This window comes from Delphinapterus leucas, chromosome 2 (assembly GCF_059928025.1).
Source record: "Delphinapterus leucas isolate spDelLeu-1000000601 "Yukka" chromosome 2, BTC_Dleu_Yukka2, whole genome shotgun sequence".
NCBI lineage: Eukaryota > Metazoa > Chordata > Mammalia > Artiodactyla > Monodontidae > Delphinapterus > Delphinapterus leucas.
In genome coordinates this window covers 70430791-70458285 of record NC_143130.1, presented here as the reverse complement: position 1 = coordinate 70458285, position 27495 = coordinate 70430791, and the positions used below count along the sequence as shown (strand labels likewise).

General features: G+C 41.0%; 1 protein-coding gene across 5 annotated transcripts in view; it reads left to right on the top strand.

Moving 5' to 3' along the window:
- The window catches only part of MAP2K5 (mitogen-activated protein kinase kinase 5), a 268367-nt gene that overhangs the window by 208667 nt on the left and 32205 nt on the right, over positions 1 to 27495 (top strand). For all 5 annotated transcript variants that reach the window (XM_089907071.1, XM_022579868.3, XM_022579867.2 and 2 more), the window contains 2 exons: positions 20348 to 20409; positions 23393 to 23438. In XM_089907071.1, the coding sequence (XP_089763197.1) occupies positions 20348 to 20409; positions 23393 to 23438 (108 nt within the window). The remainder of the gene's footprint in view (positions 1 to 20347; positions 20410 to 23392; positions 23439 to 27495) is intronic.

Genomic DNA, 27495 nt, shown 5'->3' with positions numbered 1-27495 from the left:
TACGTGAACTGGCCTTGTCCTGAATCCTGCTCTTCTGATTCCAGCCGAGACTCTCTGCCAAAACAGACTGTCCCACAGGCTGGTCCTTGGGGGCATCAGAAGCCCTAAAGACAAAACACGATAATATTAATTTATCCCCTCTCTGGCCAGATGGGGATGGAGCCGGAAATTAAAGTGGTATCATTTTTTCCGTAACACATATTTAAAGTCATTCAGCAGGCAACGGTCAGAGTTGAACAGCAAACATAAGCTGGATAAAATTTGTCCTCCTTGCTTTATTTACCGAAAGCATAGCAGAGTGACAAAAGTGTTCAGAAGCTCTAGGTCAACAGTTCAGCTTTAATTTCCTAATTAGGCATTTTCCCCAGAACATACTCCTAACTTTTTGTGCTTTTAACTAGTATTCTCACATGTTAAGTCATCCTACCTCTGATCATCCGTATCCGAGTTTCACTGTCCCTTTGCCTTTATGGAGTTAAGCTACCTGAATTTCATTCTCAATCAACTACTTTTGTTGCTGACTTTAAATTCCTTTCTTTTCCTGTAAATTAGCAGTCTTATAGTATACAAGACTCCGATTAAGAAACATTAATGTTTTTTAAAAACTGAGTTTTTCTGGGCTTGAGCTTGCCTGCTAGCAATGTTTATTTTTTAAACTTTAATTTTACAATATTTAAAATGCTTGTAATGTCGGCAATAAATGATTCAGGTAGGAAAGTTTGAAAGAAAAAATACTGTAATTCATAATTATTCCTCTCAATTAAATGTCTGTATAACCAGTTATGAGATTTGGGAGAAAAAATAAAGATCCTCCTAGGAAAAAAACAAATACATACACATATCACAATAATAGTAAGAATGGAGCTCCAACATGCTTAATGTCTGCATCAGTCAGTCCACATATCCCTTGCAAGCCATAAACCATGTTAGTGCAAAAATGAAGGCATCGTCCTGAAACAAATGGAGGCCCCATTATCTCAAATATCAGGCCTCCTGGATCTCATAGCTCATCAATATCTTCTGTCATCTTAGATTCCCAAAGCATCCTATGGCCATCAGAATCCTCCCAATTAAACAGATTTTCCTGAGCTCCCCCTTCAGGATTGGTTAGGGACGTGCCCAGGGAAATGGCCTCCCCAGTCAAGTGCACAGCCTGCCGTCTTTCCTGGGCTCTGCTGTTCTTGGTCTGCCGGGCTCCTGGGCATCAGAATGTTCAGGTACAGATACCTTCACCAGTAATACAGGTATTGCTGGAGAGCTCATTTGAAGGTTTTCTGGATCAAATGGATGTTTTCATTCCTTATTTAAAGTAGCGATGATTGCTATTAAATTTAATATATTTTACTTGTTTGATTTGGGTAAAATCTTGAGACTTTTGAAATCATCATAGGGAGATGTTCTAAGAAGAGAAGGTATGTGTGATGAAGGACAATAGCTTGTAGCTTAAATCATATATTTTTCTTTATAGCACTTCTTCCTCAGTTGAGAGAAAGCTATAACTTAGACATCTATTCCTATTTACTCTAAAAACATTCAAATATCTTTTTTATGGAAACTTGGGAAATTCACGTATATTTTTAAAACAAACATTAAGTTGATCTTGGAACCAAGCTGATGATTGGGAATAAGAGTATTAGGAAAGAGTTGGCCAGGTGACGTGCCTTAGGCAAGGTGCATCATAGCTTCTAAGAAAGGAAGGATTGGTGGGATCTTTTAATTACTGTGCTTACCCCACGTTTGTCAGATTTCTCATTGCTGTGATATAGTGTTTCTCAAAGGGTAGTCCAAGGACTAACTACATCAGGATTACCTAAGACTCTTGTTTAAAATGCAGATTCTTGGACCCAGATCTCTGAATTAGACTTTCTAGGGGTAGAGCCCAGGAATCTACATTTTACTGGCTTCCCAACTCTTTGCACATGAAAGTTTGAGAACCTCTTCCGTAATGGCTAAGTCTGCCCTTTTAGATCCCAGAGGACAATTAACTGTCTATCTTCATTTACATCTGACATTTAGGGCTTCTATTTCTGAATGAATATAACCAGCCAGGATTTGAACCATCTTACTCTTTGGGCATGGGATATACCTCATTATGAAATGGCTATCCAATGACAGTATATACTGTTTCTCTTCGGGAAAAGTCAAATCAAAAAGTACCACCCCAAGGGAATCTAATTCAAACAAGATGGATATATTTGGAGTCATGTACAAAATAGCTAAGCAAAGCCCAGTGTAACATACTTTATTTATTATTATGTGGATGTCCCTTGACCTCCCAGCATGGCCTGGCAAAGAACAAAGAAGTAGTAAAACAAGATCAAGTGGATAGGAGCCAGCGCTAGAGCAGCCAGGGGTGAATGTCAGGAGTTGAGAGACAGGAGGTGGGATCGTGGGACAAAGCCAGAGTCAGCCACCACATACCAAATAAAGACACCAAAAGGTAAACAGAGTAGTAAGAATCATGAACGTGAAATTTGAACCACAGAACAGGAACTGGATGAGTAGCCAAGGTACCAAGAGAATCAGACTCCAAAGAGAAATCTGGGAAATTTAGTTTAATTTTAGGGGGTGGAGCTTGTCTGGTTTGGACCTGGCTAACTCAGGATCTGAGTGCTGTCTTAGAGCTACCATCTTTGCCTCAAAGTTGCTTCTCTCAAAAGAACTTCTTACTGTAAAACTCATAATCAGGCCCTCTCCAAGTCCCTGAATACCTGAGCTGTAAAGTACTTGGGTTCATTGTAAGCGATGTGTGTCTATGCGTGCCATGATGCCTTAGCCATCTGATATCACTGGGGAATGAGGTGGCCCTTGCTGTCTAGCTAACTGATACTACTTTAAGCTCTGACATCAGTGAGAAAATTTGCATTTTTTAGAAAGAATGTTTCTGAAATGTATTTGTTCTTGGCAGCCTGTTGATAAAGTATAGTCAATATCATTTCATGGATATAAAGCTTTTATAAAAGGTATCATAACCTTGATGACTCAGGTCCCTGTTTTGAACATGGTACTGAACTAAACTTTGACGTATTGGTGCCCTCTAGGGCTATAGAATTGTGGGGATCTTGCCTTGTTCTTTCATTGAATTTTACCAGCCATTTTGCTTGTGTGTTTGGCCTTGGCACTCAGTGATATGCTTGGGCTTTTTGAGGTGTAGAGAGCCTTTTGCTCCCAAACTAAATGACCCCTACATGGGTGTGCTGCTCTGCTTGGTGCTTTTCTTGTGTTCTCTCTTGTGATCACCTCTGTTTTCTATGGTCACTCCTCATTCTTGTCAGTGACTACTGGCTGCCCCAGTTATCTGATCATCTTGTCTCAGTCTTTGCACTGCTGATGGTGACCCTAGCGAAATTAAAGGTATCAAATGAAATCAGATACCCAAGTAGTATGTGTAAGGTCAAACCACTGCTCTGAGAAGAGAGATTGAGGCTGATGAAGTAAAATGAGTAGGCTTGTGTTCATTCATGCAGCAGAGAGTCCTCAAAAGTGCCCACTGTATGCCAGCCCAAGTTGACCAGGCCATGCTCAGGGCAGCCTTCAAGCCTAGAGAGGACTGTTCTTCCAGGCAAGTCTCCCAGGTCAACTGAAGATTAGATTTGTGAGTCAGGGTAGAAAGGCAGAGGCATAGTCCCAAATCCTCTGCCAATACAGTGTGCTGGGACTCAGGAGGCTATGTAGCCATCTAATGCTCTCCCCAGTGCCTGAGTTCCCAGTTTGGCTGGCCACATTGGTGATGTGGCAGGCGGGAACAGAGCAGTGATATCTGAGTCACCAAATCCCAGGCTGGCTGGAGCCAGCCAGGACATCAGTGGATTGAGGTGCTGGGAATTGCAAAGACTGAAGTGGGGACTTCCTCCTTGAACCTGCCCCCAAGAAGGCCATAGACTTGGAAAAGATAAGAGTATGGAAATGAATAATTACGCTTCGTTATAGGATGCATACTATACAACCCAGAAACAGGAGGGTTCTGCCAGAAGAGGGTTTGTTCTGGGGGTGGATCAGGAGGTGTGACATTTAAGCTAGGTCTTACAGGATGAGAAGAAGTTTGCAAGGTCAAAAAAGGAAAAAGATAAATGTCAGACAGAAGGGCTTGAAACTTTCTTGCAAATCATTTTTGAGTTCACAGATGTGTTTTCAGAATGTTCAGGTTATCTAAGATATGACAGCCAGAAAAATGGATTATTACTCTGAGTGTGCGTGTGCGTGTGTGTGTGTGTGTGTGTGTGTATTTCAAGCATATTATAGCTAAAAATAAATTTCTATCTAACATCTGTAGGTGTTCAGCAGGACAATTAACAAATCCCTGGTTTATACACCTGTTTATTTATTCCTTTTACCAGTAAAAAGGGAATTCCTATAAGTCATGTTTTATACCTTATCAGAAGTATCTTCTAAATGATAGGATATAAAATCAAAACACAAAATCAGTTGTAATTCTATATATTAGTAACCCAAAAAGAATAATTCAAAAGTGAAATTAAGAAAACACTTCAAGTTACAGTTAGCATCAAAAAGAATAAAATACTTAGGAATAAGTCTAACAAACGAAGTGGAAAACTTATACACTGAAAATTATAAAACATCTTTGAAAGAAATTAAAGACTTAAATAAACAGAAAAACATCCCACATTCTTGGAATGGAAGACTTAATATTGTTAAGGTGGCAGCGCTCCCCAAATTGGTCTACAGATTCAGTGCAATCCCTGTCACAACCCCAGTGGGCTCTTTTGCAGAAATGGATGAGTTGATCCCAAAATTCATATGGAAATGCAAAGGAGTCAGAGTAGCCAAAACAATCTTGGGGAAAAAAGAACAAAGGGTTCTGGTTTCCTGGTTGCAGAATGTATTACAAAGTTACAGTAATCAATCAATCAATCAATACAGTAATCAATAGTGTGGTTCTGGCATAAGGATAGACATGGAAAATGGAATTGAGAGTCCAGAAATACACCCATATGTCCATGGTCAGTTGTTTTCTGATGAGGATGCCAAGACCCGTTAATGGTGAAAGTATAGTCTTTTCAACAAATGATGCTGGAGCAGTTGGAGATCCACATGCAGAAGAATGAATTTTTTTCACGTCATATACAAAAACTAAAAGTGGATCAAAGACCTAAATGTAAGTGTTTCACAGCTAAGACTGAAACTCTTAAAAGGAAATATCGGTATAAATCTGTGACCTTAGATTAAGTAACAGTTTCTTGGATATGACACCGTCAGGATAATGGAATCACTGTAACAATGCCAGGGTTCCAGGCCAATAGACAGCTAGAGCCAGGGCAAATCACGGCTTTAAGAGGAGGACCTTTGTGCCCCAGTCTGGAAGGTAGGGGAGATGATGGCTTTCCCTGTAAGGTGTGTAGCTTGAAAAGGATTGATAGGAAGGTCACAGTGGGGATAGGGGAGAGGACGATGGAAAGGAAGTGGCCAGCTGAGTGATGGGCAAGAAGAGGTTGGGGTGAGGGGGCTGGGGGGGTGTTGTTCTGGGGCCTGGCCTTGGGTCCTCAATGATGAGGAGGAGTAAAGTGGGCTTGCTTAAGATGGGAACAGGCTCTCTTGGTCCAAAACATATTTAATAGCCCATCATTACAAAATTCTGTTTATAAAAGGCTTTGTCTTGGGCTTCCCTGGTGGCACAGTGGTTGAGAGTCCGCCTGCCGATGCAGGGGACACGGGTTCGTGCCCCGGTCCGGGAAGATCCCACATGCCCCTGAGCAGCTAGGCCCGTGAGCCATGGCCGCTGAGCCTGCGCGTCCGGAGCCTGTGCTCCGCAACGGGAGAGGCCACAACAGTGAGAGGCCCGCGTACCACAAAAAAAAAAAAAAAAAAAAAAAAAAAAGGCTTTGTCTTCTGTGAGCTTTTATGACTCTATTTAATCATACAATTTAATTGAGACATAAGAGAGCCTCCACTATTTACTTATCTACCCTGGCTGGCATATGCACATCATTACAGTGGTGCTAAAAAGAGTCACGAATGGGGACAATCATCCACGCCACGAAACTCCTGAGCTCACAAGAGGCTTCATGTGGACTCTTCTCTTAGACCTGGCTCCTCTGATGTTTTCTAGCAGTGCCAGCAAACATGTCCAGTGCTGGAAGGAAGCAGTGTTTGATGCTAACCCCCACCTGGCAGCTTAGTAAAGAAGGGTATGGAGGTTAATCACACAGCTAGACACTTCCACATGAGCTGGGCAAACTGAGAGGCGGCTGACATCTCTGTTCTAGAAGAGGGTGATACCTGAAGAAGGGGGTGAGAAAAGAGAGGACTGGGAAAGGAGAAGAAAATGGAGAGAAGAGTCTGCTTTATAACCACATATAACCATAACAAGCTTCTAAGCTTTTCTCTCTGCCTTGTTTCTCCTACCACCCTACCTCCACAGGATTATCTTTTAAAAAATACAGATCTCAACCGGCCAAACCCTGCCTGTAGGGTAATGTCTGAACCTCCTAGCACAGCATTTTAGATTCACACCCATGTTTTTTTCAGCCTCACTTTGGGTCCATCATTAGTCTTGATGGCTGCCCCACACTTTCATACTTAGGGCTGTGTTCCTCACTCTGCTTGGAACGGCCTTCCGTTTTTTACTTTGTAAATGCCTAAGTGTTCTCCAAGGCTCAGCTCAAATGTGATGTCCTCTTTGAAGCTGTCTCTGTTACCTTCCCATTTCTTCCATCCTGCCCCATGCCCACCCAGTGCTAGGCATAATTCAGCATAGCATGTTTACAAAGCTTTATTATTGTTAATCATATGGAATCAAATTTAGTTTGTGAGTTTGTCTCCCACTGTATCATGAAGTCATCCAGCACAGGGATTTATCCCCACACCTAGTAGAGATCATGGCTCAAGCAGACGCTCCTTGAAGTAAATTAAAATAGGAATTTTTTTTCTAGCAGGGCTAATCCTACAGAAAATAGCATGTGGTCTAAGTTTGTCTTTTCTTCTGCTGAGGCCCATTCTATCCAGCTGAAAAGGACTGCTAATTTCAAAGATCATCACAGAGAAACTTATTTCTATTTTTTACTTTGACATTTTTATTTAAGTATAATTTACATAACATAAAATTCACTCTTATAAATTATACAGCTCAGTTCCAGAACATTTCCATCACTTCATAAAGAAACCCAGTACCTGTTAACAGTAACTCCTAGCTTCTCTCTCCCCTCCAATCCTGGCAACCACTAGCTAATCTACTTTCTTTCTCTATGGATTTCCCTATTGTGGACATTTCATATAAATTGGACCATGCAATATCTGGTGTTTTGTGTTTGGTTTCTTTCATTTAACATAATGTTTCCAAGGTATATCCATGTTGTTGTATTTATCAGTACTTCATATATATTTATGGTCAAATAATATTCCATTGTATGGATATACCACATTTTTGTTTATCTGTTCATCAGTTGATTAACATTTGGGGTGTTTCCACTTTCTGACTATTATGAAAAATGTTGCTGTGAACATTTGTGTACTAGTTTTTATGTGGATGTATGTTTTGTTTTCAATTCTCTTGGATATATACACCTAGTAGTGGAATTTCTGGGTCATATGAAAATTCTGTGTTTAATTTTTTTTTAAATAAATTTATTTATTTTTGGCTGTGTTGGGTCTTCGTTGCTGCACGTGGGCTTTCTCTAGCTGCAGCGAGCAGGCGCTACTCTTCGTTGCAGTGCGCGGGCTTCTCATTGCAGTGGCCTGTCGTTGTGGAGCACGGGCTCTAGGCGTGCAGGCTTCAGCAGTTGTGACACGCGGGCTCAGTAGTTGTGGCTTATGGGCTCTAGAGCACAGGCTCAGTAGTTGTGGCGCACGGGCCTAATTGCAGCATGTGGGATCTTCCCAGACCAGTTTTCGAACCTGTGACCCCTGCACTGGCAGGCGGATTCTTAACCACTGCGCCACCAGGGAAGCCCCTGTGTTTAACTTTTTGATGAACTTTCAAACTGTATTTCACAGCAACTGCACCATGTTACATTCCCATCAGTAATTTACGAGATTTCAGATTTCTCCACATACTTGCCAACACTTGTTATTTTCTGGGGTTTTTTTTCCTTTGAATTGTAGTCATCCTAATGGATGTAAAGTAGTCTCTCATTGTGGTTTTGATTTGCATTTCCCTTATGATTAATGATGTTGAGCGTATTTTCATGTGTTTATTGATCGTTTGAATATTTTCTTTTAAATTCTGTTCAAATGCGTTTTCTATTTTTAAATTGGTTTTTCCTTTTTAATTATTAGTTTTGAGTTGTTAGAGTTCTTTTCTTATTAATTAATTTATTATTTGCGTCGTGTCTTTGTTGTGGCACGCGGGATCTTTCATTGCGGCACGAGGGCTTCTCTCTAGTTGTGGTGCACGGACTCCAGAGCACGGGCTTAGTTGCCCCGCGGCATGTGGGATCTTAGTTCCCCGACCAGGGATCAAACCCATGTCCCCTGCATTGGAAGGCGGACTCTTAACCACTGGACCACCAGGGAAGTGCCTAGAGTTCTTTATGTATTCTGGATACTAGACTCTACATTTTCTTCTCCCATTCTGTGGATTGACTTTAACTTTCTTGATGGTGTCCTTTGACACACAAAAGTTAAAAAAAATTTTTTTGGGACTTTGAGGCCTTTCTGGTTTGATCAAAGGATAGGAAACTTAGATCTCTACCCTGTCCCCATCCCACTCATGGCACCCACATAAAAGTCCTTAGAGTTCCACAGATTATAATTTGAAAACCACCGATTATAGCCCAAACAATCATTCTGTAAACCTGTATTAATCCCAAAGCTAGGTACTGGGGAATAGGGAGTGAGTAAGATACAGTTGCCACCATTAAAGAGTTTCTACTCTAGTCAGGGAGACAGGCTAGTAAACAGTCATATATGAGTAGATAACTTTAAACTAAACTGCAGGAAGGGACTTCCCTGGTGGTCCTAGTGGGTAAGACTCCGAGCTCCCAATGCAGGGGGCCCAGGTTCAATCCCTGGTGGGGGAACAGATCTCACATGGCTGCAACTGAGAGTTCGCATGTCGCAACTAAGACCCGGCACAGCCAAAATAAATAAATAAGTAAACAGTAAATAAATATTAAACTAAACTGCAGGCAATATACGTGGCATGAGACTTAATGAGCTCTCAGAGGAGCACAGTGACTGTCGTTTTAACCCCCTCACATAAAAGGGTATTTATGACAAGGCATTTAATGATGTTTGCAGTCATATAAATTCTACATATACTAAAAGTGTGGACAAGGAGCTGGGGAAACACAGAGAGGAGAGATAATGAAGGAGGTGATAATATACCAGAGAGCTCCACAGAGAAGGGAAGCCCAAAGGGCCAGTAGGAGTTAGCCTCAGAGATACTTGAGGCCCGTGCGGAGTTCAGTATGGCCGCAGTGCTTGGCAAAGTATTAAAAGAGATGAGGCAATGGCTACATTTAGAAGGATCTTTACACATTGTGCCTGAAGGCATTTGCAGGGATGGAGGGGAGGGAGGTGAAAGGGTTTTAAGCAGAGGATCAACAGAACCAGATTTGTGTTTCAGAAAAATCACTCTGATGGGGTTGTGGAAAGTGGATGGGAAGGACAGTTAGGAACTTACTGTGCTTATGGTCCTGATCAGAAATTACGTGGGCTTTCCATTAAGACAGCCTTAGCATGTTTGAAGAGTATTCAGGAGATGGAATAAACTGGTGAGTAACTGGATGTAGCAGAGGGTGGAGGTCGGATCAGAGAAGAAGCATTTGGCTTGGTCAGTCAGACTGTCACTGAGCTGGGGCACACACACACTTCGTGGGAAGAAGATAATTAGCATTCAGTTCGTAGGGCAGCACCAAGCACCTCATTCAGAACTATATCAATTCCTGTTTCAGGCCCAGTTATAAGAAGTTTATCAACTAGACTCTAAGTTCCCAGGCTTTTTATTTCTATCTTCCTAGTACTGCACCTAATTAATGAACAGTAGTCACTTATAAATATTTGTTGAATGAAATTTACACATAATTGTAAGAACTTACTACTTCTTTTTTTTAAGACCTCAGAAAAAACAATCCAAAAAGTAATAGTATATGACAAGGAGATACTTAGCTAATAAATACAGTCCTTTATCAAAATTCAGAAGTCTAGCCTTAACCCTTATGGTTGATAAAATGTTTCCCCAGTGTTCCCCAATGTCATGTTGCTTTCCCACAGCACTCTGTTTTACAGATGAGGAAACTGAAGGACAAAGGATGGGACTCTTTTTACTATACTATAATTGTCCTTGATGGAAGCAAAAAGTGACAGCTGAACTTTTTGGCATCAAAGGAAGAGATTATTTTTTAAAACTGTAAAAGTAGACAACTTAGAAAGCATTGGAGACGTGCCCCAAGGGCAGAAGTATATTGCAACACAGTTCATTTTCGCTGTCTGTAAGAATGACTCCGCGTCTTTAAGAAATAATTGAATTCTCTTCTGCATATTCTGTTTATGTTGGCAGGGAGGAGATTGACTCCTTTTAGAAAGATTTATGTACACAAAAGGTTTGGCTCTTAAACCACTGTTATCTTTTAAAAAATTCATTCGTGCAGAATCACTCATTCTTGGACAGGTTAACTGAGGGCTGGTTAACTGAGAAGCTGCTGGGCTGTGAACGTAGCAGGTGCTTTCTGGGGGTGGGGGTGGGGGAGTGAGGGTGTGGAAAATGGCTGTCTAATAATACCCCCTGGAATTCAAAACGTGGTATCAACCAGCTCCAGAGGGAATAATATCTATTCATTTTTTTGCCTGAGGGACTTCGCCATAATTCTGGCTTCTGAAGTTAGCAAAAAAAATAAAAGGAACATCCCCCATCCCTCCTGCTCCCAGCATCCTAGGATGGCCTCTTTCCTTCACAACACCTAACTGCAGGTAGTTTAAAGTGAGACAAGACCTGATGGCCTGAGCTGTCCGACGTGACCTGTGCATGCCTAGAGCTTCCCACCACAGTGACTGACACTCTAACCACTTGCATAAATGGGTATTGATGATGTGGGATTTCATGTTATTTGTAACTTGTATGAGTTAATGACTGGGAGGCATTAGAAACTTGGTAAGTTAATACAAGTAGATATACAATAGTCGTGTCCTCCAGCGATATGGTTAACTAGACCTCTGTCTCATAGTGTCAGGAATGTATAATTGGGATCCTGAAAACCGATATTCTCCTTTTATGTAAGGCAACCTTTAGAAATCTAATACCTCCTTTGAAAAGTCCAGTATGTTTAAATTAATGCAGTTTGACTGGTTTGAAAATTGAAAATAGGTTAGCATTAAGGCCATGATTCCTTTAGTAATTACTTGTTCTGTTCGTAATAACTGTTTCTTTAGAATTGACATTAAGATTCTACCAAAACACAGCAGTAATCCAAAAGTTACTGTCTGTTCATTTATAATTATATTTAATTCATATTTATGAGTTGTCGGGAGGAAGGAGAAAGAAAGAAGGAAGTTTTAAAAATGTAACAGAAGAAACAAGTTAAAAGCAAAAATTTTCCTGATAGTCTGAAGAATGTATAAAGTCACTTAAAGTAGGAAAAAATAATTTTTTAAATACAGTTCCAAAAACATAATAAATAAATACATTTCCATAAAGTCAGATTTTATTAGCTACTGCTGAAAAAATAACCTATATTTTTATTATTTCCTATGGCACTGAATGAATTCAGTGGATAGACACTTTCCATTTCTTCCTTTTTACTAATCAAAATATTAGCATAAACATCCCTGTGATTTTGATCTCAGTAAGTCAATTAGATTTGGAGTTTATTTTTTTAACCCAGGGAAAATTCTGCATCTTTAGACAGTCATCGGACAAGTAGCTTTGTGTTGTTTTCTTTGAATTGTCCACGAAGCGTGATGTATTATTAATGAATTAATTTCTTGGTGGTGAAGGCCTGTGAATAGCTTTCTGTGAATGGGCAGTTGCCTGGTGGGGCCAGTTTTGGCTGCTGTCATTTAACATGTGTTGCTCTATTGTGAAGTCTCATCCAGCCGTAGGACAATGCTCATTTAATCCACCATGATGGGACCTACACACCCTGAGCCCAAGTGGGATGCCAGGGTCAGTTACCCAGCAGTTTGGGCTGGGGCACTGCTCTGCCTCACTGCCTAGTTGCTGTAATCACTTTGCCTGCCGTTAATTTTCCCTAAACCAGGGAAAACACGTCTGTGAACAGTGCAAATGTTCTCAAAAGAGATTCCAAACTGGTCGGCTGGAGTGTTGCCTTCATTCCAGGATGGAGGCAGCATTCCAGGGAGTGTAAGTTCCTTCCTTCCTCCTGGAAATGAAAGCGTCTGGGCCCACGAGGCCCCTGATGTTCCGAGGTCCAGAGTAGCAGATGGCATTATGATTTTCCAAATCCTTATGAACGTTCTAACTGAACTTGTTCATTTCACAGTATGTGGTTCTATTTTTTTTTCCACTTCCTCTCCCTTCCTCCCTCCCTGTTCCTCTCTTTGTTCCTCTCCTATTGACTGATTTTAAACTGATGTGGTATCTCATCAGTTTAACCAGCTTTAAATTCCCTTCTCTCTGTTTATTGTATGGACCAGGTATGGCACAATTTCACGTATAATTCTCAGCCTCCGAGTCACAGCCAACATAGCCTTTGAATTTGTTTATAAAAATGTGTAAGCGAATACTGCTGACACTCCTACACCATGCAGCCACTGGAAGTTCTGTTTTCCCCGTATCCATAACTGGCTGTGCAGGTGGCAAATGGCAGTAATTATTTTAACTAACAGTCGAGTGAACATTCAGGAGGACACACAGTGTGGCGATGTGGACTTTGGATTTCAGCAAGTTCCCTGAGTCTATCTGGATAGTGTTATGGCTTGTTGATTTTTCAGGACATGGGCCTGCCAGGTTCTTGCCCTTGAATGGTATGTGGATGTAGCTCAGCTGTTTCAATGTTAACCCTTCACCTATGAAAAGAGGAATGATTCCTTTCATTTAGGAGCCTGTTAAGGGTTCTTTTTCACTCCTGGATTTTCCTTTCATTTTTGTTTAATATAGTTGTTGACCAACCTCTTTTTTTTTTTTTTGCGGTACGCGGGCCTCTCACTGTTGTGGCCTCTCCTGTTGCGGAGCACAGGCTCCGGACATGCAGGCTCAGTGGCCATGGCTCACGGGCCCAGCCGCTCAGCGGCATGTGGGATCTTCCCGGACCGGGGCACGAACCCGTGTCCCCTGCATCAGCAGGCGGACTCTCAACCACTGCACCACCAGGGAAGCCCTGACCTACCTTTAAGATTGCTTTTAATCAGCATTTCTACACATAGGACCTGGTGAAATGGCAGTGTGTATATTAACATTATAATTTAGGTCCTGGATCCAAACATGTGTAGCTGGACTTTTCCTGAGGAAAAAAACTGACCTTACCAGTGTATGAAATTCAAACACTATATAGGGACAAGGTAAAACCACAGGTAGGAATTGCTGAATAATTACCTTTAGACACTAGCCTGAGCAGGAGGCTTCCCACGAGGGTGAGCTCATTGAATGGTTCCTAAAACTCAATCTCGTGGATGTCAGTGATCATGCTTGATTATTTGCAGCAGTGTTTTATGAAAAAGCAATAGATATGCCTTGGGAGGCTACAGAGAGAGAGAGAGAGGGGACAATAACAGGTTTTACTTTTGTAAATGAAATCTCTTTGGTATGAGACAAGCATGTTTTTTGCTGCTCTGCCTAAGCCATTGAAAAGGGAGGTGTATGTGGGAGTTAGTGTGCAGGTGTGTGTGTGTGTGTGTGTGTGTGTACCATTCAGATAGGCACCTCTAAATAATACTGTACACTATAGCTTATGACCAACGAGAGACCTAAAATAAAAAGAAAAAAGATGTTCATTGGCTTTGGAAAGCAAGCAATTGCAAATACGGTTTAAGAGATTAATTCATTTTCCAGTTCTCCACCTACCTGTTTTCAAGGAATTTTGTGAAACACCAAGATCTTTGCCATATGTTTAGAAAATCTCTGAGTAAATGTAAGTCTTTTAAATGACAAAAAATGAAGGGTTAGTTTTGACATAAATGACAAAGTTTGTTTCTCTTCCCTTTTATCCCAATACTGAAGAACTGCCAAAACATTTAGGAGAAAAAGAAAATAGGAAAAAATCTGTATAATCTCAAATTTCAGAGATTCCTTTAGACCTGTTAATTTACGTTTTGTGTTTTTTATAAGCCACCTGGTTGTACTTGGCTAATAGCTGGTTCTCCCATGGTTTTGTTTTTGTTTTTGTTTTTGCGGTACGCGGGCCTCTCACTGTTGCGGCCTCTCCCGTTGCGGAGCACAGGCTCAGCGGCCATGGCTCACGGGCCCAGCCACTTCGCGGCATGTGGGATCTTCCCAGACCGGGGCACGAACCCGTGTCCCCTGCATCGGCAGGCGTACTCTCAATCACTGTGCCACCAGGGAAGCCCCGAGAGTCCAGTTTTTTTTGTTTTTTGGTGTCCTTCCCAAATAAACAAGGTTCCCTCCCCGGTCAAGAGCAGATTTGTCCTGTGGATTCTGCCAGTTGTCTCACAAAGATGCTATTCTAAGGCAGTGAACGGTGGAGGATCAAAAAACAATTTGGGATCTGATAAGGCAAAATGCTGTCCTGCCTGATGTGAAGCCACTGGAATCACAAATAACCTTCAATCCCAGCATTGCAGATAGATGTGGAGTGATCTAGGAGAGCTGTGCCAGTTAGTATGAACCCCAGAGTGTAGGACCAGAAATTGTTGGGCCAGGCCAAAGGAACATTAGGCTTGAATTAAAAGATTTATTTTTAAAATGTTAGAGCATAACTCTCAGTACTGGTCAGACTGCAGGTGATTCTCTAATGTTAATTAATGTGTTGGCTTGATGGCTTGACACCAAGAAGTCTAGAAATAGGCTGTTAAAAACTGTTAAAAAGGATTGCCATGTTTCACTTAACTTGCCGGGTTTAATCTAACCACAGCACAGCTGACCTCAGAATTCACCAGTGTGGCCAACACCTTGAGATTTTTGAGAAGTTGTCCTTCTATCTTTTTTACGTTTTACTGCCAATACGTATAAAAGCTTGGTTTGAAGGAATGTCTGTTTTGCAAAGAGAAAGGAACATGACACAGATTAAGATGTTCAAGGTCCCTTCACCCCCAGGTGCTCTCTGGAAGTGAGGAAGGAAGAAAGTGGGAGAGCAAAAATGGTATCTCACAGCCCTCCAGACTCTCACAATAAGTTTCTTCCCCATCGCTCTTAGGGCTGCACGTCTTACCCCTCTGAACAACACACAAATTCTTCCAGGCTATGGATCAAGTATCAGTCATCCCACAATGCCAGCCCAGTGCCTTTGACATGGTAGATGGTCAAGAAAATTGTTGAATGAGTGAAGCAATAAATAACTAATGAATGATTGTATCATTTTTATACAGCATTTTGTGTCTATGCCCTATTAGTGTCTGAATTAACCACCACATCATTGTCAGGTTCCATTGTCATCTTTAATTATGAATTAAAGGCAAAAATTAAATCCTCAGGTATATTTGTAAAGCAAAGGCCCCTCAACTTTTTTCCAGTTAAATAGTTATGCCAGGCTTCTCCATTATTCAAAGCAGAGCTCTGCTAAAAATCTGGACCTCATGAGTTTAAACAAAAATAGCTCCTTACCCTTTTACTTTTAAACTTCCTATTTTGACATCATTTTATTTATTTATTCATTTATTTTATTTTGGCTGTGTTGGGTCTTCGTTGCTGTGCGCGGGCTTTCTCTAGTTGAGGTGAGCGGGGGCTACTCTTCATTGCGGTGCACGGGCTTCTCATTGTCGTGGCTTTCTCTTGTTGTGGAGCATGGGCTCTAGGCACGCAGGCTTCACTAGTTGTGGCACGTGGGCTCAGTAGTTGTGGCACACGGGCTTAGTTGCTCCACAGCATGTGTGATCTTCCCAGGCCAGGGCTCGAACCTGTGTCCCCTGCATTGGTAGGCAGATTCTTAACCACTGTGCCACCAGGGAAGCCCTTGACATTATTTTAGATTCACAAGCAGTTGTGAGAAATAATATGGAAAGATCCTATGTACCCTTCACCCAGTTTCCCCCAATGGTAACAGTTTATAAGTATAGTACAATATCACAACCAGGAAATTGGCATGATACCATCCACTGAATTTATTCAGATTATACCAGTTTTACATGCACTTGTGTGTGTGTGTGCATGCTAGCATGTGCTTGAACATTAATGACACCGATTCTTTAAAGCCAAGAAACAACATGGCTTAAAAAAAAAAACCTATGCCTTTAAAATAATGATTTCCCTTTTAAGTAAGTCATTTCAAAAGCATTTTTCTCATTTATGTTTTCTTTATTTGGAGTATCCAACTTACTTGCCTGCTCTCAAGATCACAAAGTGTACTTTTGGCACGCTTACTCTGCAGGTGTACCAGCAGCAGTTGTGGTTGGAGTTGGACCTCCTTCTCCCCTCCCCCACCTTGTTGCAGGTACACACACACACACACACTCGGATTTTCTGCTCCTTACCTTTTTTTATGCTTGAGTACCTTGCTGACACGTGCTAATAACAAAATACCCAGAGAGAGTCCAGTTGAAGTTAGCATACATTAAACATGCTGAACTTGTCCTTTTGCTCATAGATTGCACATAATTAATAATTAAACAGTTTCTGTTGTAATGGGTTGACCTTCCTGAACTGTTCATTATTCACAAGGCAAAGGCATCACTCAAACTTTCTTCTCGTCCTTCGCCATTCTCTAGTGTGCTGCCTGCTTGTGTTCCAGTTGTTTAGCAGGAGGGGCTGACGAGGTAGTTCCCAAAAGCTCTGAGACTTGGAGACTGTCCTCCGTGATGACCAGAATTGCTTACTGAAATGGCTGCAGCAGCTGTTGTTATATAACGGTTGCCTGCTCCGTAACAGAATTCAGCCTGTTTCCCTTAGCAGGACGCTAAAGTTGATTCAGGACCGGAATCTCAGGTCAAGGTTTTTGGTTAAGGTTGTGTCCTCTGTTTCGTTCCATACCTCCATGCTTAGAAGTTCAAAAGAAAAGTATCCCCCCAAAAGCCCTCAAGGTGAAGTATGGCACCCAGGGTCTTAAAGAGAGTGACTTTTATTAATAATTTAGAGTCCATTTCAGCCAATACTGAGAGTTGCTGGTGTCACTGCTTCTCTAATTTGTGTTTACATTTTTGAAATGTATTTTTTCTTCATCTTGCCTGAACCCGTGTTCCACAGAGAACATTTCTGATAAGTAGCAGCAGTGACTTTACGAGATCCTCCGAACCCCTGGGCATGGTTCTGTCTCGCTCTAACCCCACAGTGACTGGCTACTTTCCCTCCCTGGGTGCCACGGCGATGCTGGAGTGGCTTTACTGTGAGCCTCCTTTCCTCCTTCGCACAGGTTGGAATTAGATAACGAAATAGACAGGTCCGAGTCTCGGAGATTTTTTACATCCTGATCTAAACTAACTTCTAATTTTGCTTGCTTAAAAGTGAGAAAGGTATACTTAAAAATCCTCCAGCTTGGGGAATGCTGTCAGGTCTGTTCGTTTGCCTTCTTTGGATTGTTGACAGCCTGCCTGCTTCTGTGGAGTTGGAGGCTCTCAGAGGACTCCCCCACCCCGTGTTTGCGTGTGGTATTCTGAACCCGCCCCCCACTAGTCAGTCTTCTGTATCTCAGAAAATTCTCCTCTGAGATACACAGGAGACGTGGATTTTAATGAAAAGAAATATCTAGCATTATGCTTGTGAGATTAGAATTTCCCCCCACATCTTTGATGACTGATTCTTTCCAGGCACCACTGAGATGAGAATCCACTCTCTGTGGTTCTGCAGAGTCGACTTGGGCTGGCATTTTCACAAGTGAAATAAATTATTCATGGGTACCACCCAGGGTTCCTTAGTTTTATATTATGAGGAACTTAACAGGCTACAATATCAGGTCTTAAATAAAATTAACTACCCATGCAAGGATGTCACAGTTTCCTCGTTTTGTTTCTCATCCACGTTAAAATGACGTCTTCATCAAGTTGCCTAGTCTATAATTCATTAATTTACTCTTGGTATCATACTTTGAAATGAGGCCCACATTAGCATCACGTTTTATACCAGGATCTTTGTATAAAACCAGTCTAGAATTTTAACCATCTTGGTAAATATTCAGCCACATTAAAGACAGTAGGCTTTTATTTTCCTAAACATTCATTTTAAAGCAGCTACTACTCAGACACTTCCAGTACTACAGCCTCCAAAAAAATTTCAGAAAGGAATGACTTAGAAAACTAACTACCTGATTAGAGTCCATAATTTTTGTACCTCAGACTTTGAACTGTCTTTTTACTAATAGTGTTTGAGACAGTAAAATGTCATCTCTTGAACTGGGCCTCGTAGAATCTTGCAGGCTTGGTGATATATATGGCTTTCCTAAAACAGACTGGGCTGAAATTGATACCATGTTTTATTTTTGCTCTTCAAACCGATAGGACTTCTGTGACCATTTTATAATACCTTTATCGAGGCCTTGTCATGTTAACTGCGTGCCTTGTTTCTTTTGAGCAGACTATTTCATCGCCCCCCCACCCTCTTTCACGTCCTCTCTATGTAATGCCTGCATGTAATTCTTTGAACTTGGCAAGACTTTATTTCACTCCCATTTTCCTTTGTTTTCCTTTCCTCTTGGAAGCCTTTCTCTATTGATGAGAATTTTAAGTTTACAATTACTAACCTTCCCCTCTTCTGGACAAATAATGTTAATTCAAAGAGGACAGATATGCAAAAACTAAGAAACATTTGGTTCACATTCCTTTTTTTTTTTAACTTTGGGATTATTTTTTTGGCTCCTTTGACCCCCTCAGTTCCCTTTGATTTAATTGTATTTTCCGGTAGTTTCCAATTGTTTGATTTGGAAACAAAGCCTTAATAAGAGTTCTAGTTAATTTTCTGTCTTGTAATTACCGATCTCATTTTTCTGATAATTGGCCACAGCAATTATATGTATATTTACTAATCACATAGGAGGCTGTGCAGTTGTATCTATCTGCCACCATTGATAATGACACGCATATTGCAGAGGTGCTTTTATCATCTTCTTTTTTCCACTACATCAAAGCTATTTCCTCTTGTTCTCAATAATGAATACATGCATGCATTTGACACAGTTGTGTGCTAGAGAAATTGTTTGGCTCCCACCAAATGCTGCATGCTCTGAGTTTCTTGCCTGCAGCGCTGGAAGGTTGTATGTAATGATATATTGCTCATCCAAATGGCCAAAGCACTCCAAAGCACAGTGAGATTAAAATAAGTCATTCCTTTGTTAATTTAAATAGGTGCATGTATCATACTTTGCAGGGCACTTTGTGTAGGGATGTCAGGGAGGAAAAGAGCCGCCGAAAGGTATTTTTAATAGCAAATGAGAATCGATGAGAATGGAGTCATTTGCAGCTGCCTACTTTATGTGGCTCTCTTGTTCCAACTGTAGGTCTAATGAGATGACTGTTAAAGTACTCTGCAGTGTAATTTCATTACATTCTGAGCCGTTACACTATAAACACAGTGGCTCTCTCTGTCATTCTTGAAAAAACTCCTAAATTCTTAAAGCCTTCTTTTGCAAATGGTAATGGGGTTTGCTCCCTGTGTTACATGGTAGTTGTCGTTTGTTGCTGTGTAGTTTTCTGCTCTCTTGAGTGACTGCCACCTCCATCCTAGTTCTGTTCGTGGGCAAGGTGGGCGTTTTTCATTGTGTCCTTAATTCACTGGCTTTCTCATATGATGAGTTTGCCTAGACTGGCAAATAGGCTGAAATTCCTTTTCAGGAAACGGCTTCCCGTATAAAAAGCTTTTCTATTAAAGTGAAAAAAAAAAAAAAACAAACCCAACTCTGACACACATGATTCAGTTAGGGGCAAGCAGTTAAGAGCAGCTGTATATACTAATAAATGTAAATAAAAAGAAAAGTGTAAATAGCAAACCCAGTAAAAGAAACAAAGGTCAACACAAGAATAATTTCACAGCTCTTTGTTAATTACAAGACCATTTGTGTGTTACTTAAATAATCATTAATTTCTCATTTACACTTTCGTACCTTCTTTCCTACCCTGTGGCTATCATTGTCCTTTTTTCACCTCCCTTCCCTCTTTGCTCTCATGTTTCTCACCATGGTAAAATGTGTATGGCTTTAAATTTGGCATTTTTTACATAAACATGTGGAAGAGAGCGTAGACCGTTTTTTTAATTGGATGAGGCCTTATTTTCCTTTCCACATGGTGGTGAATCCTTGTTATATATTCATCTTTATATGCTGCTTTGGGATTGGGGGTGGAGGGTATAAAGAAAAGGAATTGTTGTGACTTTTGGTGACTTGTTTTTCCTCCATCCCAGGATTCACCCGTCCTTCCGGTTGGAGAGTTCTCCGAGCCATTTGTACATTTCATCACTCAGTGGTGAGCCCGTTTGCAAACATGCCATGCCCTCAATGTAAATGATACATGCCATTAACTCTGCGGCTCCGTGAGACCTTATGGCTCGCCCTGCTTCCTTTTGGAGACGGCAGGGACTTCGGGGCCTTGGGCAGATGGGGCAGCAAAGCTGAAGAATTGTTTAAATTATGTAAACGTTACTTACACAAAGGGTCATAAACGTACTTTAGAGGCTTTTTCCTGTTTTAATAAACTGCTGAGAATCAGGCTCCTTCTTTGAGCACAGGTACTGTTGCTATCCAATTTTTTTTTAAGAAATACATAATTTTATAGCCCCTATTGAACAGACATATGAAGCTTATTTTTATTAATGTAACCTCAAGTTACCCATAAAAGTGTCTGTCACTTAGTGGAAGCAGCATAGTTTATTAATTCATTGGATTTTCAGTAAATAACTTTTATCTTTGGTTATATTTTAGACACAATAGTGGTGTCCCATTTCATTGAATTTTGATGTTTGAGAGACTATGAAGACACAGTTCCACTAGGCCCACTTTATCCATTATAAGAACTGAGAGGGGAGCCACAGGATTTAGATCCAAGGGGCCCTTAGAGTCTCTAGGCAACCCCTTGTCATTTTCTATCTGAAGAAATAGGCATTTTTCTGCCAAGGGTTCTTTTCCAGCCTTCTGCCTTTTTCCTCCCCATAGAATGAAGTTTTCTTTTATTATCCCTTTCACATTATCCACCTCCCCCCATTCAGAAGGACCCATGTGGTCTTGGAAGGCCTAGTTGCTCCACTGCCATCCTTCTGCCCTCTCCCTCACCCCAGCATGGAGAGAGAGAGAGAGAGAGAGAGAGAGAAGGAAATTAGGAGCAGAGAGATGACCACCCCAAAGCAGGAGACAGGACTAACTAGCAACAGTTGTGGACATTCTGGAACTCCTTCATAAGCACCTTTACTTCTCTTTCCCTCCTTCAATCAAAGTCCTTATTTCATCACCCCTTCAGAGTTGCATCCACTAGTGGAAAATGAGCCCTTCATTCCTGTGGTGCCACAAAATGGTGCATTCAGGATTCCTTGCTAAACCGAAATGGTTGTACACTGGCCCCTCCCCCTCCCCCCCATGATCCATCTGATGATGCCGCTAAAGTGAAACCAAGAAATATTCCTTAATATAAATGTCAAGCTTTATCACCTTTTTGACTAAATGTAATATGTTACCTCTTAATAAAAATGTCTCGTGTAGTTTATATTCCATAGGAGAATATGTGGGGAAGAGAATTTTAAATCCCAACTTCTAAAATTTTTATTAACACTATTTCTGTTTATTTAAAATACTTACATAATATTCCGTAGCTTGTAAAAACTGTTTTCACTCTGCAAACATTTTTTCCAAAATATGCCATGTTGGGAAAAAAGGTACGTATTGGTTAAACACTAGAATCCTGAGCTCATTTATATTAGAGCCATTATCTAGAAATATGTATCAGTCTCTCTTAATTTCCTTTACATGAAATTCCTAGAAACAGAAGCACATGATGGGAATATCCCATTTTGAAATGCAGAAATTGAAAAACAAACCGTGTGATTCCCAAGCTGCCTGGAGCGCCGGGTTTTGGCATCACCCGCTCCAAGATGTTGGATTTGTGCCGTGACCACTGTGCTTATCCTACTATGTGGTCTGAGACCAACCTGGGGGTGGGGCCCTTTCTGAGCAGAGAGGGAGAAAAGCAGATAGGGCTTTGCCTGCCTTCTGTCCAAAAAATTAATCAGCTGTTATATAGAAGTTTTATGGAGACAGAGGGAGGGATAACCTGTGTTGAAATTTCCACAGATGTCAAGCCAAAACAGAAATGATAGTGGGTAATAGCCTTGTTTTCCCAAGAGATACAGCTACTTTGGCATGTCAGATTAAGACTGTTACCAACTCCACTGGCGAGACAGCTTGAATTACTTGCTAATGGATGCAGTATTTGAGAGATGCATATGGTTATTTATAGGGAAGGCAAATGTCCTCGATGTCATTAATGGTTCATAACTACGGTTCTTGTTTACCAAATGATCATTAGATCTCTGTACTTAAAAAAAAAAAAATACTGTCAGCAAATGCAGAGATTGTATGAAGGGCTATTTTTTTCTTGCTTGTTTGAGGTTGCCTTATATAAAGAAAAAGTGTCTGTGTGATTTTCCAAGTAATAGAAGCAGCAGTCTCTTTTCATGACTTCATCCCACAGATACTCTGAGTTTAGTATAAATCGGCCATCAAGTAGGCAGCTTACCCACAGTTACCTCAGTCCCATGACTGGGTGCTTCATCACGTAGCTAAGTACATGCTACAGCTACTGATTATGACTGTTGCACATAAGACGAAATATTTTGCAGGAGGAATGTGATTCTTTAAGCAGCTTAAACAAACGTAACTTTCCGACAGCTGTTTAATGAATTATCAGCTTGCATGGTAGCCAAAATAAATGAAAGTTGAGATAATGTAATAACCCTTTTGTAGCATTATCTAGATACCTGACCTCTTTTATATATTACTTGTCATTTGGAGTAATAATGAAGGAATGAGATGTTTTCTCATTTGACCTGATATTCATGTTTCTTTTCTTATTGTCTTATCCCAGTTACCAAAAAAGAAGTATATTGTTCCCTAAATTTGTTTGAAATGAATTGATAACTGAGTCAGGAAACGAACATTGCTGCTTTTTTTTTCACATTAGTTTCAGAAGTAGAATTGGGATAAATTTAAATTCATTCTTTATCTGTATTGCAAGAGTAACTCCCCCCAAAAAATCTTTGCATTTTTGATTCATGAGATTCCCCCAAAATCTGATTAATTGAAGGTCAAAATAAAAGAAAGGGAATACAGGCTAATGCTTTGGCCAAGAATTGAACATGATGAATTTTGAAAACATTCAAATTCCAGGAGAAATAGCCCATGGTGGAAATTATAGCACAAATTTACAAGTGATATAGATAATATGAGTTTTTCTCTTACAGCATGAGAAAACAACCAAAAGAAAGGCCAGCACCTGAGGAATTGATGGTAAGTAGACTTTCTTAGTTACACTAGAATTCTCCAGTTACATATCCGTGCTTAACATTCTGTTAAAAGGACCAGGATGGGATTTAAAGCATCCACAGACTCAGCAAAGCCAATATTATTTACTTCATTTCAGTGGGTGCTTTTTGAAGCTCACATCCTCAGATAGTAGTTTTCACTTCTTAAAAACCCATCACCAATTTGAAACTTAATGCAGAATTCTTTTCCTTTGCCTCACACTCAAGGGTCACAAGTTAATCTAGGTTATTCCTTGTCCTCATTTGCTATTACAGCCTCTCAGAATTCAGAGGATTGGTAACAGAGAAGATAGTCAGCATATTACGTTTTTAGTGCAGTCCTACAGGAAATTCTGAATGTGGCGTGGAGTCCTCTTGGATTCATGTAGAATGAAATTAGATTGGCTGCAAAAGATCAAGTTAATGTGAATCTTTGGTCTTTCCTCAGAAAGGGACAACTATAAGGCTGCAAGTGCTGTGTTCTCAGCTCCAAGGCCGCTTCCTTTGATTGCAAATGACAGTTTTTAGTCAAGCAGGGAGAGGAACAGAGACGTTCCCTAACAATTCCCAAATGGTCATTTATTTAGTGCAGATTGTTGATTTGACAACGCAGAAGCTGTTAGAATAACGTTAGCATCAAGCATTAATAAATAATAAATATAGTCTACTCTTTCTAATGTTTTGCATACCATTCCCTGTCTTCAGATTATTGCAATCAGGACAAATTCTGACTAGTCTTCTCTCATCACTTTAAATAATAATCATTTTAAAGATATCGGTTCAAAGGTTTTTAGCCTTTGTATTTCATCCTTATAAATACTCTAAGCACCCAAACTTCTGTATAATACAGATTTCATCCCCAAATATAAAATAGCTGTATGTTTCCCTTTTATATCGTAAGTGCTTTCCAGGAAGGTAGTTTTCTTCTTCATGTTACCCCTGGAGCAAAATCTCAGTTTTCAGGGTAGTTTCAAGTTAAAGTTCACCCCTAAAACCCCTGCAATTTATAACTGTGCAGGTTTCATGTCTAGAATAAACTGATCTTTTTTTTTTTTTTTTTTTTGACGGGGGCAGATCTCTGATGGTTGGGAAATTCATGCAGTTAGTCACATTTGAGGAAACTTGGAACAGGTTCTAGAGATGGAGACCCATTTACCTTGTACATTATCATGGTATGGCTGGATAGCTCAGCTATTAAAACAAAGGAATAGGGTTTCATAAAACAGATATCTATTTGTAAATGCATGTTTCAGTGCTGCAGTGAGTTGGCCACTTATAAATAAAACATTTGCAGATCGTACATACACTCATAAATGCATCCGGATGTATGTGTTGGTAGGGAACACCACTCCAGGGTGGCAAGTTGTAAAGATAAGGCTGAAGGGTGAGTTCTTTCAGTGCCTTGAAAGCAAGCATATGTGGCTGTCTGTGTGTGGAGAGAGATGAGGAATACGTATTTCGATATATCTGTTTACAACTATACACCCTGGTGTGTGCCGTCCCATATTTTTAATTAATAAATATCAATCAATAAAATACAATGAAAAATTGTCACAGGAAGCACTATCCTATACTTAATTTAACATTATTTCTAGTACTGCTCACAGTTTGATTTAAATGAGTTTATTCCCCTAGGTATAGCAATAGTGAGGCACCCCCTGGCTTAGTACAGGCTCAGTGAGGGGGCAGGAAACAATGGAATGTGTGTGAGGCTCCTGTGGTCAAGGGGGTTGAGCCCTGCCCGCCTTTGGCCAAAATATTGGGCCCAGAAGGGGATAGGAAAGAAAGTGGGCTGTCCCTGGCTTGAGGAACCTGAGTCACATCCTAGGGACCCCCTTAAGAAACCAGTCTCTCTATTCCTTCCAGCATATTAATAGCTTTAATTTTTCCTTTTCCCTCTCCGTCTACAACCTGTTTGGTGGTGCTCCCATCTGGAAGCTGAGCGCATTCCTCTGGAATGCATGAACTGTAGAGCCCATTTGTCACTGGGCGGGGGGGGGGGCTGCCTTTCACAAAAAGAGCAGTGTATCTCCCAAGCGTGGTGACTCCACCCAGCAGGGTACCAACATGGTCTGCACAGCTTGGGCCACGTCAGCTGTGAGGCCCGCAGGATTGTTGAGGTTTCCCTATGGGCCTGCATTTTGCAAATCAAAGGGAGAGCATCAGAGGTGAAGTCGGGTGGAAATATGGAAAGTTACGGATTTGCCATCACGGAACTCTTACATGAACTTGGGTGTGACCCTGACCACCAGTGAACACAGCAAGTCCCAGCCTAAGTAAATCAGAATGTAGGGAGAGGTGTGCCCAAACACCCTCACCTCTGGGCCTGGGCCTTGCACTTAGCAGGCACTCAAGTGGTTTTTGTTGTTTTATTTGGTGGAGTCACCTTATATACCAGAATATCCAAGTCTTAAAAATCATCCTCTTTGCAATTTTTGACCATATCATTCTTAAAGATGACATGTAAAACTGAAGTTTAGACGCTAGAGGCTATTAAAATCCCAATGTTAGAACTCATTTAGTCGTTTAGCTGTTTAATTCTCTCTGCTTGGCGTGGTTGTTCCTAAGATGGCTACAGTTTTTCTGTTCTAAGTGGAAATGTTTTAAAATTGGACCAAGAACTTGCCTTAATGCTCACATTTGGGGGAGGCCAGGGTCCACATGAACTGGTACCGTTTTCTGGCACGTAGCCCTTAAGCTACATGAAGAACTAACTCGGAAGTCTCGTCATCGGCATCCACGTCATCTTGGGAGATCTCAGAACCAGGGAGGCAGCTGATTCAGTAGGTATTTATAGACCGTTATGTGCAAAGTCCCGTGCTAGACTCAGCAGAAGATGCAGGGTAGGCTTCACTCGTACAGTGTTGCGGGGGTAGGGCAAGTATACAAATAATTAGAATAAACTAAGTACTATAAAAGAATTGCGGAGTTCTGTGGGGATCCATACGGGGAAATGGGGAAAAGCTATATGGAGAAGGTAGCATTTGAAAACAGCCTTTGGAGGATGGATTGCATTGTAATAGAGAGTTTGCAAGGGGTCATTCCAGGCAGAGGAAAGGATGGGCAAAGCGTGAGTGTGTCGAGTCCCCAAACCTTTTCAGAGCAATGTGAAACCTCTAGTGCTTGCTGGAACAGAAATTCCACTGACATTGGTCTCGTGGAGTCACAAACCCACAAAGGTAGAGCTCAAACAGGCAGTATATTCACCACCAGCTGGGCAATCTGTTAAGAAATTCCACTTCTAATAGAAGGAACCCTAGTACCCAGGTCTGAAAACTTTGACTTGACATAGAAGCAGCACACCCACCCATAAGTACCTTTTTTCTTGAGTTAATTCTTTTGAGTGGACTCTATTCAGTTATAGGGAAGTCCTTCATCCTTGGGGAAGATCTGACCTTTCTTCAATTCTTTAAGAGTTATTGCATGCATCAGGAGTCAGCTTTAAACCCAGCAAAGGAAAACCAGCCATGCAGGCAGCCCAGGAGCATTTGGCATGCTGACACAGCCAGACAGATAGGAACCCCCCACACACTCTTTCTGTTCCTGTGACGATGATTCCGTAATTAAAGAACCCACTTTTAAATCACTCCAATGTAAAGCACAGGAAAGACCTATATCAGTGCTGCCCCAGCTCTGTGACTGAAGACCAACAAACTTAGGAAAAAGTTTCCAGGCTGTAGAAACTCTGAGGAGGTGGCAGACGGTGTTCAGAGGCTTCAGACAACCAATCAAACGTGTCACAGCTTATGTGGGAAAAGGGCAGCTTCTGCCAGTCAGAAAGGATTGATGGGATTGCAGCAAGAGGGGAGAGGACGATGATGAGAAGGCGGTAGGGAAAGTTTCCCAAAATATCAATAATCAGATTGAGGGAAACAAAAAATTAAGAATCATACCCCTGCACTCAGGGACAGAGACAACCTGAGGTGAAGGCACAGAGATGGAGAGGTGTGTGGCTGGCTTGGCTATGCAAATTATATGTTTACATATTTTTAAGTAAAAGGGACAGGTGAGCAACCTTACTCTATAGACCATCTGCTTGTGTA